We start from the raw sequence: 12,576 nt of genomic DNA, 5'->3' as shown, positions 1-12,576 counted from the left end.
GTTCAGTTTACTGAATGGAGTAATACAAGTCGGCAAGTTCAAGAAAATGAACTTTGGCAAAGGGAGATAACAACTGAAAACATGTTCATTGTAAATTTGTACATACTAAGTATGTCTTAAGTGTTGAATTTGCAATGCATAACTTGCTTTTGCCTTTAGTAATGGTGGTAAGCTGATTAGTTCAACCACTTCACAAAATAAGGAATCTGTTGTACAAGTTCATTGCCATGTAGCTGTTTAAGGGGAATACTTCTATCCCTTAAAACAGAGCTTCCCAAATGTTTTCCCATTCTGATCCTATTTTGAAGCGTGAGGATTGCCATGAGCCCTCTGAGAATAGGAAGGTGGGAATGGAAGATTTGGGCATTTGAGGTGGATGGCAGTGGTGGTGTTTTTTTTTAAAAAAGGGCACACCTGTTATGGTGTCAGTCACTGCCACTTGGGGTCTGGACTAGTCCAGAATATATTACCCACTTCTAATTAACTAGAGGGCAATTACAGGTCAACCGTTTTGTAATGTTGGTAGATTTCCTTTGCTTCAGACGTTGCTTAAGTTATTTCCCACAAGAAGAAGCATTGTCATTGTTTGGAATTTTATCAAAAGCTTTCATGATTGTAAACACCTCTATTAGGTTATTCTTTGGTCTTTTTCTAAGTTCTGCTATTGTCCTTGTAAATCATGTCTGTACCCTTTCCGGTGTTTTTACTGATATGGGAACCAGCAACTGTACATACTTGTAAGTGTGGCTTAACCAGGGATGGAAATAACATAATTTCCCTAATTTGCAATGCTATCCTTTTGGAAATAAACTTTCATGTGTGGCAAGCTTTTTTCCAATCATCTTGGTAGTCTGTGGTGTGTCCTTCAGTGATTGTTGTATTTGTACTTTGAGATCCCCTTCTTTCTTTACCCAACTACAGTTATACATTTTGAATAATAATCTCCCTACTAACATAGTAAGCTATTTTTTTCCTTGTTCCACTAGTAAATTAGATCTTGCAAATTTCAGGCTTAGAATTATCAACAGCTCTAACATTAATTACTATTTGTGGAGGAAAGTTCAAAACTTTTGTCACCCTGTGTGTGTCTGGTACTGTCTCCTAATTTTACTGTTGGAGGTTAGGCTCTTAAGGTTCAGACTGTGTCCCCTTTCCAGAAATGCTTCAAATTGGCCGAAGTAGTTAATGTATCTGCTCTGGCCCCCTTAGCATTATTAAATGCAAAAACCTACAAGAACTCTCTTAGAAGCTTAAAGCTCTTTGAAAGAATGGACTCCAATATGATGTGCTAATGGCCTCCCTTTAAATTGTGGAAGTGGAACAGTGTGGTCTCAAAATTAAACTCATGGTTTTATTTCAGTTACCTGACAACACGCTCCTCCATTTTTAAAAGTATTATTCCGGGGATGTAGGATTTGCTGCCTGGGTTGGAATGTAAATTTTCCTAAATGCCCTTGAGAAGCTGGTAGTGAGTTATGTTCTTGGGCTATGCAGTCCATCTGATGTAGGTACATTCACAATGCTCTGAAGAGAGTTGCAGGATTTTGACTCAGCAACAGCAAAAGAATGGTGATATATTTCCAAACCAGGATGATGCGTGACTTGGAGAGGAAGTTGAAGGTAATAGTGTCCCCACATATGTTGCCCTTGATTTTTTTGAGATGGTGGTGGTCATGGATTTTAAAATGCTGTCTCAGGAGACTTGGTGAATTTCTGCAGTGGATCCTCTACAGAATGCACTCTGCTACTGTGCACTGGTAGTGGAGAGTGAATGTTTATAAATGTGGTGTCAAACAAGCTAGCTGCATTGCCCTGGATGGTAATAAGTCTATTTCTGGATTAGTGGTGCTGGAAGAGCACAGCAGTTTGGGCAGCATCCAAGGAGGTTCGAAATCGACGTTTTGGGCAAAAGCCGTTCATCAGGAATAAAGGCAGTGAGCCTGAAGCGTGGAGAGATAAGCTAGAGGAGGGTGGGGGTGGTGAGAAAGTAGCATAGAGTACAATGGGTGAGTGGGGGAGGGGATGAAGGTGATAGGTCAGGGAGGAGAGGGTGGAGTGGATAGGTGGAAAAAGAGATAGGCAGGTAGGACAAGTCATGGGGACAGTGCTGAGCGGGAAGTTTAGAACTAGTGAGGTGGGGGAAGGGGAAATGAGGAAACTGTTGAAGTCCACATTGATGCCCTGGGGTTGAAGTGTTCCGAGGCGGAAGATGAGGCGTTCTTCCTCCAGGCGTCTGGTGGTGAGGGAGCGGAGGTGAAGGAGGCCCAGGACCTCCATGTCCTTGGCAGAGTGGGAGGAGAAGTTGAAATGTTGGACCACGGGGCGGTGTGGTTGATTGGTGTGGGTGTCCCGGAGATGTTCCCTAAAGCGCTCTGCTAGGAGGCGCCCAGTCTCCCCAATGTAGAGGAGACCGCATCGGGAGCAACGGATACAATAAATGATATTAGTGGATGTGCAAGTAAAACTTTGGATGTGGAAGGCTCCTTTAGGGCCTTGTATAGAGGTGAGAGAGGAGGTGTGGGCGCAGGTTTTACAGTTCCTGCGGTGGCAAGGGAAAGTGCCAGGATGGGAGGGTGGGTTGTAGGGGGGCGTGGACCTGACCAGGTAGTCACGGAGGGAATGGTCTTTGCGGAAGGCAGAAAGGGGTGGGGAGGGAAATATATCCCTGGTGGTGGGGTCTTTTTGGAGGTGGCGGAAATGTCGGCGGATGATTTGGTTTATGCGAAGGTTGGTAGGGTGGAAGGTGAGCACCAGGGGTGTTCTGTCCTTGTTACGATTGGAGGGGTGGGGTCTGAGGGTGGAGGTGCGGGATGTGGACGCGATGCGTCGGAGGGCGTCTTTAACCACGTGGGAAGGGAAATTGCGGTCTCTAAAGAAGGAGGCCATCTGGTGTGTTCTGTGGTGGAACTGGTCCTCCTGGGAGCAGATCCGGCAGAGGCGTTGGAATTGGGAATGCGGGATGGCATTTTTGCAAGAGGTAGGGTGGGAAGAGGTGTAATCCAGGTAGCTGTGGGAGTCGGTGGGTGTGTAAAAAATGTCAGTGTCAAGTCGGTCATCATTAATGGAGATGGCGAGGTCACGGAAGGGGAGGGAGGTGTCAGAGATGGTCCAGGTAAGTTTAAGGTCAGGGTGGAATGTGTTGGTGAAGTTGATGAATTGCTCAACCTCCTTGCGGGAGCACGAGGTGGCGCCAATGCAGTCATCAATGCACCGGAGGAAGAGGTGGGGAGTGGTGCTGGTGTAATTACGGAAGATCAACTGCTCTACGTAGCCAACAAGGAGACAGGCATAGCTGGGGCCCATACATGTGCCCATGGCTACCCCTTTGGTCTGGAGGAAGTGGGAGGAAGTGGTCCTCCATCTCCGTCACCCGCACCAATCAACCACATTTCAACTGCCCCTCCCACTCTGCTGAGAACATGGAGGTCCTGGGCCTCCTTCACCGCTGCTCCCTCACCACCAGACGCCTGGAGGAAGAACGCCTCATCTTCCGCCTCGGAACACTTCAATCCCAAGGCATCTATGTGGACTTCAACAGTTTCCTCATTTCCCCTTCCCCACCTCACCCTAGTTCTAAACCTCCAGCTCAGCACTGTCCCCGTGACTTGTCCTACCCGCCTATCTCCTTTTTCCACCTATCCACTGCACCCTCTCCTCCTTGACCTATCACCTTCATCCCCTCCCCCAGCTACTTTCTCCCCACCCCCACCCTCCTCTAGCTTATCTCTCCACGCTTCAGGCTCACTACCTTTATTCCTGATCAAGGGCTTTTGCCCAAAACATCGATTTCGAAGCTCCTGGGATGCTGTCTGAGCTGCTGTGCTCTTCCAGCACCACTAATCCAGAATCTGGTTTCTAGCATCTGCAGTCATTGTTTTTACCTTGATAATAAGTCTAATTAGTATTGGTGGAACTGCACTCCTCCAGGCGAGTGGTGGGGTATTTCATCAGACTCCTGAACTTGTGCTTTATAGATGCACAGGCAATGGGAAGTTAAAAAGTGTGTTATTGCTGCAGGATCCCTAGCCTCTGATCTGTTTCTGTAGCCACAGTATGTACTTGGTTAACTTAGTTTAGTTTTTTGCTAATGGTAGCCCGTGGGATGTGGGTAGTAGGGATTGAGTGATGGTTAGTTGAATGATACTGAATTTGCAGTTTGCAATAGAATATTGGTAGTTTAGTCCTACTTTGAAAACCAACTATGAATGAAAACAACTAAAAACTGTAAAAAGAATCAAACTTTAACTGCGAGACGCCAAGGAGAAATGACCAATAAGTTACACTTCACCTTGCAGATTTGTTGGTGATAGAACCTGATTTTTGTTTGCAGAACAGAGAAAACCAGAAGCTCTTCAAACTTTTTCATAAGTAAATAGCTGACTGCTGCATTCAATTGCCAAAGAGGAAACCGTGACCACTGATGTTTTGTTTAGAAGTTGAGGTTGTGCCATTGGTTTGGTTTGTGCAATATTTACCATGTAATCCTGCTCCAATTTTCATTAGTACCACTGAGTCGTCTTTCATATTAATCATTTGTAGACTAGGTATTTCATGTAACCTTATGACGATTTCATTTTTGGTAATGTTAGGACTGAAAATTTAATGGCAGAAAATTGTATAAATGCAATTAAACCAAACTTGGACTTAGTTAAAAGGCTTGGCACCATGTTGATTTGAGGTTAACGACTTGAAAGGTGAGATCTTAAAACAGCAAATTAGGTTTAGCGAAAGAACTGGTGATATTGCTGTCTGCAATCTTTATAGTAATGGTGGTGCAGAGAGATGTTTTTGCTTTGAGTTAGAGCTAAATTATTAACTCTGAAGGATTGTAAAAACCATCAACTTCTTCAGGTCAAGAAGAAATCAATTATGAATAGTTAATCTTAGGTAGGTTTGAGGACAGTATTGTTGGGAGTACTGATTTAAAATGTTAGTGTCATTTTGTTTTTGGTAAATTACTGTGTGTTAAGCTTTTACAATTCAGTTTAAAAGTGCTTATTTTTGTGTACATTGATGAACCTGTTTGTGTATAATATATTTATTTTAAAGCCCAGAATCTATATCAAGATGGTAAAAGTTGTTTCAAGTGGAAGGTAGTTGAAGTATTATTTATGGAGAGATGTGAATATGGAGGGTTGTTGGGAAGAGTACTGTTAGGATATGGAAGTTTGCCATTATTTTGGGTTTGAAATTGTGAGAGAGTTTTAGTTTTGAAGCGCTGGGAGATTGGGATGCATGACCGTTTTAGAGAGTTCTGACAGCACTGCCAATGACATGGATGGACTACGTTCTCATTGAAAACGCAATTTTCTCATGTGAGAGCGCTCTGGGAATGTTCTTTTGTTCAACAGTGCATTAGTGCTAGACAATGCTAGCATTGGGGAATAGTGGTATTTCTACATTTTTAATTTTCACCTGAAACTGAAATGGATTTAAGTTGATTTCTGCTTTTTATTTAAAAAAAGCCAATGTTCTTTATTTTTGAGATTTAACTGTTATGACCCTCTTGAAGAGCCCTGAGTCAACTACAATGGATAAACCTGTGCAGTACGAGTCAGTCTATGACTGTATTCATTGCATACCTAGCAATCGTGAGGTCTCATGTAACAAAGATCAGGTATTTCAGTCTCAAGATATTAAGGCTGAATTCTGAGAAACTGAATGGATTGGGGAGAGGAACATTGAACTGCATGAGACTGATGAGGGTGTCAGATCTAGATTTCTTCTTATTCACTTGTGGGACATGGGTGTTGTTGGCTTGCCCGTTCCTAATTTCCCTTGAAGATGGGGGTGAGCTGCCGCCTTGAACTGCTGCAATCCACATGCTGTAGTTTGACCCACATTGCAATTAGGGAGGGAATTCCAGAATTTTCGCCAGCAACTGTGAAAGAATAGTGGTATATTTCCAAATCAGGATGGTGAGTGGCTTAGGGGGGAATTTCTGGATGGTGGTGTATCCAAGTATCTGCTGCCCTTCTCCTTCTAGATGGAAGTAGTTATAGGTTTAGAAGGGGCTGTCTCCAAGGATCAGACACTCTGAAGGTCAGGGAAATTTTATAGGAGCACTCATGGAAATATTTTAATTAAACAAGTTTCTCAAACCAGAGATGGTAGGTACAAAGTGCAGTCATGAAATCAGCGAGAAATGAATAGAAATCTGTGTCGAGAGTGTGTTGTTGGAAAAGCACAGCAGGTCAGGCAATATCCGAGGAGCAGTAAAATCGAAGTTTCAGGCATAAGCCCTAGCTTTTCCAGCACAACAGTCTTGATTCTAATCTCCAGCATCTGCAGTCCTCACTTTCCCCCTGAATATAAATCTGTGTCAAACCCTCTCCATAACCACAGTAATTCCCAAGTAGGTAACGTTTTCATGTTTTAAATCCACTGTACTGAAGAGATTACTATTCTTTTAGGTCCTTGTAAATGTAATTTGTGGTATGCAGTCATTTAAAATAAAATTAAAGGCTTCAGTCACTTCGAAGATAAGGGTGAAGGTTTTACCATGCAGGATCTTTTTTCTCATTGATATATTTTCTTGTTGCCTGGATGTTGTTGGGGTAAGTAATTGGTTGAGATAATGAACTGGATTTTAATTTTGTTGCAAAACCGTATGCAGTCTTCATTCATACTGTGAAACTTCAGGCTTTTGCACATATCCAGTTCCTTGAAGAAAATCAAAGTCCCTGTCAGGGACTCCTCACTCCCCAAGGATTTGCTGTTGAAGATAACCTTCCACTTTTTACATTATCACCCTTAGAATTCTTGGAGTTGGAGGATCTTACTAATGATGTACTAATTCATAATCACTGTTGATTAGTTTTCTGGGCCAGAAAGGTTAATATATAGAATGCCACATTTCTGCATCCCACACTTTGTTTAAAAAAACAAAGACCATAATTGTAAAAGCAATTTTTTTAAGATTTAATATTTCAGTTTTTACTTGCTAGTTATTTTGCAATCTTTATTTAGCATTTTGTAAAATAACAAAAGTGAATGATGAGGCTTATGTGCTGCTTTATTGTACGTTACCTCAAGTTTTGTTCTTTGTGTGGATTATTCAATGTGACTGGCTGCTTAACCTCGCCAAAAGGTGTGGCACTGGAAAAGCATAGCAGGTCAGGCAGCATCCGTGAAGCAAGACAGTTGACGTTTGGGGCATAAACCCCCCTTCATTCCTGAAGGGCTTATGCCTGAAAAGTCAACTTTCCTGCTCCTCAGATGCTGCCTGACCTGCTGTGCTTTTCCAGCACCACACTTTTCAACTTTGATCTCCAGCATCTGCAGTCCTCACTTTCTCCCTGGCTGCTTAACCTATTCAATGACTTCAAAGAGGTATGATTGCAGAGATCCTTTTAAGCTGGCTCCAGAACTAAGGTAGACATTGGGAAATATAAGTAGCATAATATATTTCACAGATTTCTTCAGTACCAGCAGTGTGCACAAAATCCAGAGCACTAAATTAAGGCAGGACAAAATTTAATTTTTGTTTGGCTCAATTACATTTGGGATAAAATAGCTTAAGATTTTTTAAAAATTGTGCTTGAATGTATGGTAGCTGAGTGGTTATATATTCTGATGCCAGGACTATTACTTGAGACAATGAGTTCACACATCACGTCATTGCAATTTTAAGAATCATCTGAGTTCAGTTTGCATGCAATAAATTGGTACAGAAATAAGTAGAAATGACTGAATGAAAATGATAATGCGCTCACAATTGTGAATTCCTTTAAATTGTCTTCAGGGTTATTAAGGTATTATTGTTTAGCGATTACACTTGAACAGATTTCTTTCAGCCAAAAATATTCAAAGAATATTGAAGTATTTCACACTTCTTTTTGGAAAGGGGTTGTGGGATGTGGGAAAAATAGTGTTACTTCTGCAATTCCATTTACTTATACAAAGTAAATGAACTCTCACCAGTGTGTAATTGTTTTAGCCAAGAGCTGAGTCAACAAGAATGGAAACTATGTGGAGGAAATACATAATTGTTTTTGTATTAGCTAAAATTGTATGCCAGAATGAAACGTGACTGCAAAACAATGGTAGATATTACAGACGAATAGATAAGTTGCTGTGAGGGGAGGAAGTTAAGCTAGATACGCCTGTACAAACAGTAGGTATAAACATCTGTTTCCCACTTTTACAGAGACAGAGGAACAAGCCCCAATTAAAAGGGTCATAAGGATCAGTATGGTAGGGGAAGGTACAGATGGAGGGAGTAGATAATGATGAAGAAAGAATATGTCTAACAATGACCTACAGCGGGATGAGGTCAAACGGCGTGGTGAGGCCAGAAATAAGCATTTTGTCACAGACAAGGCAAGAGATAAACAGGAGTAATGGGTGCCGGTCTTAGGGAAGTGGAAGATGTAAACAGGGGAGGAGCAATGTAAAACAAAAGAAACCAAATTCTTTAAATATTGTGTATTAATTGAATTTGGGGTGTGTACATCCCTTGCCTTATAGACACTGGACATCTCACCCTCTTGCAAGAGTAAAATAAAGGACACGACTGATTCAGGTTTTGTCTCGGATTGCAATTATTGAAGTGTGTGAGCTCTGTGTCTCACAGAGTGCATGGTAACAAGTTTTTACTGGGAGAATACTTGCTTTTCAAAATGTTCACATTGTGTAAAGTAAATGCAATGAATGTGCCAAATGTATGCAATATGTTGTAATTCAACTGCAAATATACATGATACTGTTTTTAATGTTTACATTATAGGTGTGGAGAGAAAAAGTACGATTATCGAAACCTTCCTACCACTTCAGTGGTAATAGCGTTTTATAATGAGGCCTGGTCAACACTCCTGAGGACGGTCCACAGTGTTCTTGATACTTCACCTGATATTCTGTTAAAGGACCTCATCCTTGTGGATGATTACAGTGACCGAGGTAGATACAATCTTGTCAATTGCATTCATTTCCTGATACAGTATTTCTTTTCCAGATACAGTAAAGTCGCACAACATTTGTATGTTGCCTATCACCAATTTGCTCGTATGTGCAATTCATACTGGGTATCTTTTAATCCACTAGGACTCGTTTGCCCTTGCACAGCTTTCTGAGGGTAAATCTGCACTGTGCAAATGTAGTTGGGTAATTTTGCTCTTTGAAAATCATCAATTTTGACATTCTATGGGAATGCATCCCTTACGAAGAGATTTTAGTGTGCAAAGGTTTGAGTCCTATTTGTGAAGGAATCCATTCAAGAAACTATATTAGAGGTATGTGCTCAGTACTAATTGAAAGGTGGAATGGAACTTGAGTTCTTTTTTCTCGCCATGTCATTTAGTCTTGTATATAATCCAAAAATCAAGAAAGTATTTGTCCAAATGGTGATATTAGAAATAATTTGCTTCTATGTACATTTTGTTTATTCAGTTGTAAGTATTGATAAATTATTTTCCGTAGTTTTTCTGTTATTTTTGCTTCTGAAATGAATGTTATTTTTATGCATGTTTGTGCAACTCCTTCAAGCATAAGTATAAACAGAAAGCACTGGAGAAACTCAAAAGGTCTGGCAGCATAAGACCCTAGGGGCAGAATTAGGCCATTACAGCCTGTTGAGTCTGCTCCTCTGTTCAATCATGGCTGGTATATTTTTCAACTAGGAGAAAGTGAGAACTGCAGATGCTGGAGATCAGAGTCGAGAGAGTGGTTCTGGAAAAGCACAGCCGGTCAGGTAGCATCCAAGGAGCAGGAGAATTGATGTTTCGGGTATGCCCTTCATCAGGAATTCCTGATGAAGGGCTTAAGCCAGAAATGTCGATTCTTCTGCTCCTCGGATGCTGCCTGACCTGCTGTGCTTTGCTAGCACCACTCTCTTGACTCTGATATATTTTTCAATCCCATTTTCCTGCGTTCTTCCCATAACCCTTGATTCTGTTAGCAATCAAGAACCTATCTAGCTGTCTTAAATGCCCTCAATGACTTGGCCTCCACAACCCTTTGCGGCAGTGAGTTCAACAGATTAACCACCCTCTGGCTGAAGAAATTCCTCTTCATCGCTGTTCTAAAGGATTGTCCTTTCACTCCGAGGCTGTGCTCTTGGGTCACAATCTCCCCTACTAGTGGAAACATCTATCCAGTGTTCTGTAAGTTTAAATCAGATCCTTACCTATCCTTATAAACTTCGAGTACAAACCCAGATTCTCCAATCACTCCTCTCACGACAAGCCCTTCATTTCTGGGATCATTGTTATAAACCTCCTCTGGACGCTCTCAAACACTGGCATATTGTTCCTTAGATATGGGGCCCAAAAATGCTCTTAGTATTTTATATACAATCTGACTAGAGCATTTTAGAACCTCAGCATTCTTACCCTCTTGGAATGAATGTTAGTGTTGCATTTGCCTTCGTACCTGCTAGCTGAACCTAAGGGAATCTGAACTCGGACTGCCTTTGTGCTTCAGATTGCCAAAGCTTTTACCTGTTTAGTTTATGTCTCTCTTCTTCCTACCAAAACTCATACACCACACTTCATCTGTATTCCGTTTGCCACTACTTTCCCATTCTTTTAGTTTGTCCAAATCCTTCTGTAGTCTTCCTACGAACTCAACACTGCATGTTCCTCCACCTGTTTTTTGCCATCTGCAAACCCATCAATGATGCTGTTAGTTCCTTCATCTAGATTGTTAATGCACAACGTGAAAAGTTGTGACCCCAACACTGACCCTTACGGAACTCTACCAGTCACCTGCTATCATCCCGATAAAGACCCCTTTAACCCCACTCTCTGCCTTTTGCCAGTCAGCCGATCTTCTATCTATACCAGTATCTTGTCCTGAACATCATGGGCTCTTATTTAGCAGCCCGTGTTACACGTTATCAAACGTCTTCCGGAAATCCCAATAGATCACGTCCACTGGCTATTCTTTGACTAATTTGCTTGTTTCCACTTAAAAGAATCCTAACAGATTTGTTAGGCATGACCTCCCCTTGACAAAGCCAAGGACTTAAAAGCACTCCATAATCTCATCCTTTATAACGGACTGTAAAATCTAAGCAGCAACTGAGGCCATGCTAGTTGGCCTATCATTTCATGTCTTCTGCCTCTCTCCAATCTAGTGCATTTTGTAGTTGCTTTTTTATCTCCTGATTTTATTTTCTGCCAACATCCTGACTACTGTTATGAGGCATGTAAACAACTTCCATCAGGGTCTTTTTTTCTTAAGTGGTTCTTCAACTCTACCCATACAGACTCTACATCTTCTGACACAATATCACTTCTTGCAATTGATTTAATTTCATTTCTTACTAAGAAGGCAGTCACTCCCTCTCTGTCCACCTGTTTGTCCTTTTGATAGGGTGCGCACCCTTGGATATTTCGTTCCAAGCAGTGATCCTGTAGTTGTAACATAGCTGTGATATCCACATGATTGTATCTGCCGATTTCAATTTGTGCTACAAGCTCACTTTATTTCACATATTGCATGCATTCAAGCAGAACACCTTCAGTCCTGCATTGACTAACCACCCCTTCTCATAGTTGTCCCCTTACCTTCTGTGCCTGAAGTTAGATTCATGATATTTTCCGTGCTCTCTGCTCTATTAGTTGTTCTAGAAACTTTAAAAACATTTCCTGAGCACTCCATCCCTTACCTTTTTCCTTAATTTTCCATGTAACTGAACCCACTCCCCCACTATTTGTTTTAAAGCCCTATCCACAGCTCTAGTTCTGTGATTCGCCAGGTCTCTGGTCCCAGCATGATTCAGGTGGAGCCCATCCCATTAGAAGAACTCCCTCCTTCCCCCATACTGGTGTCAATGTCCCATGAATTTGAACCCGTTTCTCACACCCCCATATTTGAGTCGTGTATTTACCTCTGTAACCTTGTTGACTCTGTGCTAGTTTGCTTGTTGCTCAGGTAGTAATCCAGAGCTTTTCTTCATTTTGGTTCTGCTTTTTCACTTAGCTACTGACTGCTTTTATATTCACTCAACAGAACTTCTTTCCTCTTTGTACTGTATCATTGGTATCTTCATGGACCATAACAATTGGATCCTTCCACTCTTACTCCATGTTCATCTGCAGCACAGATGAGATGAGGTCTTACAGCATGGAAACAGACCCTTTGTTCTAACCAGTCCAAACCAACCATGTTCTCAAACTAAACTAATCCCACCTGCCTGTGTTTGGCCCATATCCCTCCAAACCTTTGCTGCTCAGGAACTTTTCAATGTTGTAACTGTACCTGCAGCCACCACTTCTCTCTGGCGGTTCATTCCACATGTGAATCACTCACTCTGTAAAGAAAAAAGTTGCCCCTCACGTCCTTTTTAAATCTTTCTCCTCTCACTTTTTTATAAAACATGCCCCGTAGTTTTAACTTCCCCCACCTTAGGGAAAAGACCCATGTCATTCACATTCTGTGCCTTTCATGGTTTTGTAAACCTCGATAAGGTAACCCCTCAACCTTCTGTGCTTCAGTGAAATAAGTCCCAGCCTTTCCAGTTTTTTTTATATGTCTGAAACACTCCATTCCCGGCAACATCACATCCTGAACCTGGACACCAGGCAGACAACGCAACCTTTGGGGCTCTAGGTCCTAACCACAGAGAACCGTGTC

General features: G+C 41.8%; 1 protein-coding gene across 1 annotated transcript in view; it reads left to right on the top strand.

Moving 5' to 3' along the window:
* The window catches only part of galnt12 (UDP-N-acetyl-alpha-D-galactosamine:polypeptide N-acetylgalactosaminyltransferase 12), an 86,186-nt gene that overhangs the window by 28,957 nt on the left and 44,653 nt on the right, over positions 1-12,576 (top strand). The window contains exon 2 of the mRNA XM_072575498.1: positions 8,729-8,898. Coding sequence (XP_072431599.1) covers positions 8,729-8,898 — 170 coding nt within the window. The remainder of the gene's footprint in view (positions 1-8,728; positions 8,899-12,576) is intronic.

The sequence above is a fragment of the Chiloscyllium punctatum genome, chromosome 8 (genome assembly GCF_047496795.1).
Source record: "Chiloscyllium punctatum isolate Juve2018m chromosome 8, sChiPun1.3, whole genome shotgun sequence".
Classification (NCBI taxonomy): Eukaryota; Metazoa; Chordata; class Chondrichthyes; order Orectolobiformes; family Hemiscylliidae; genus Chiloscyllium; species Chiloscyllium punctatum.
Note: the sequence above shows the minus strand (reverse complement) of the source record. Positions and strands in the feature narration are given on the sequence as shown.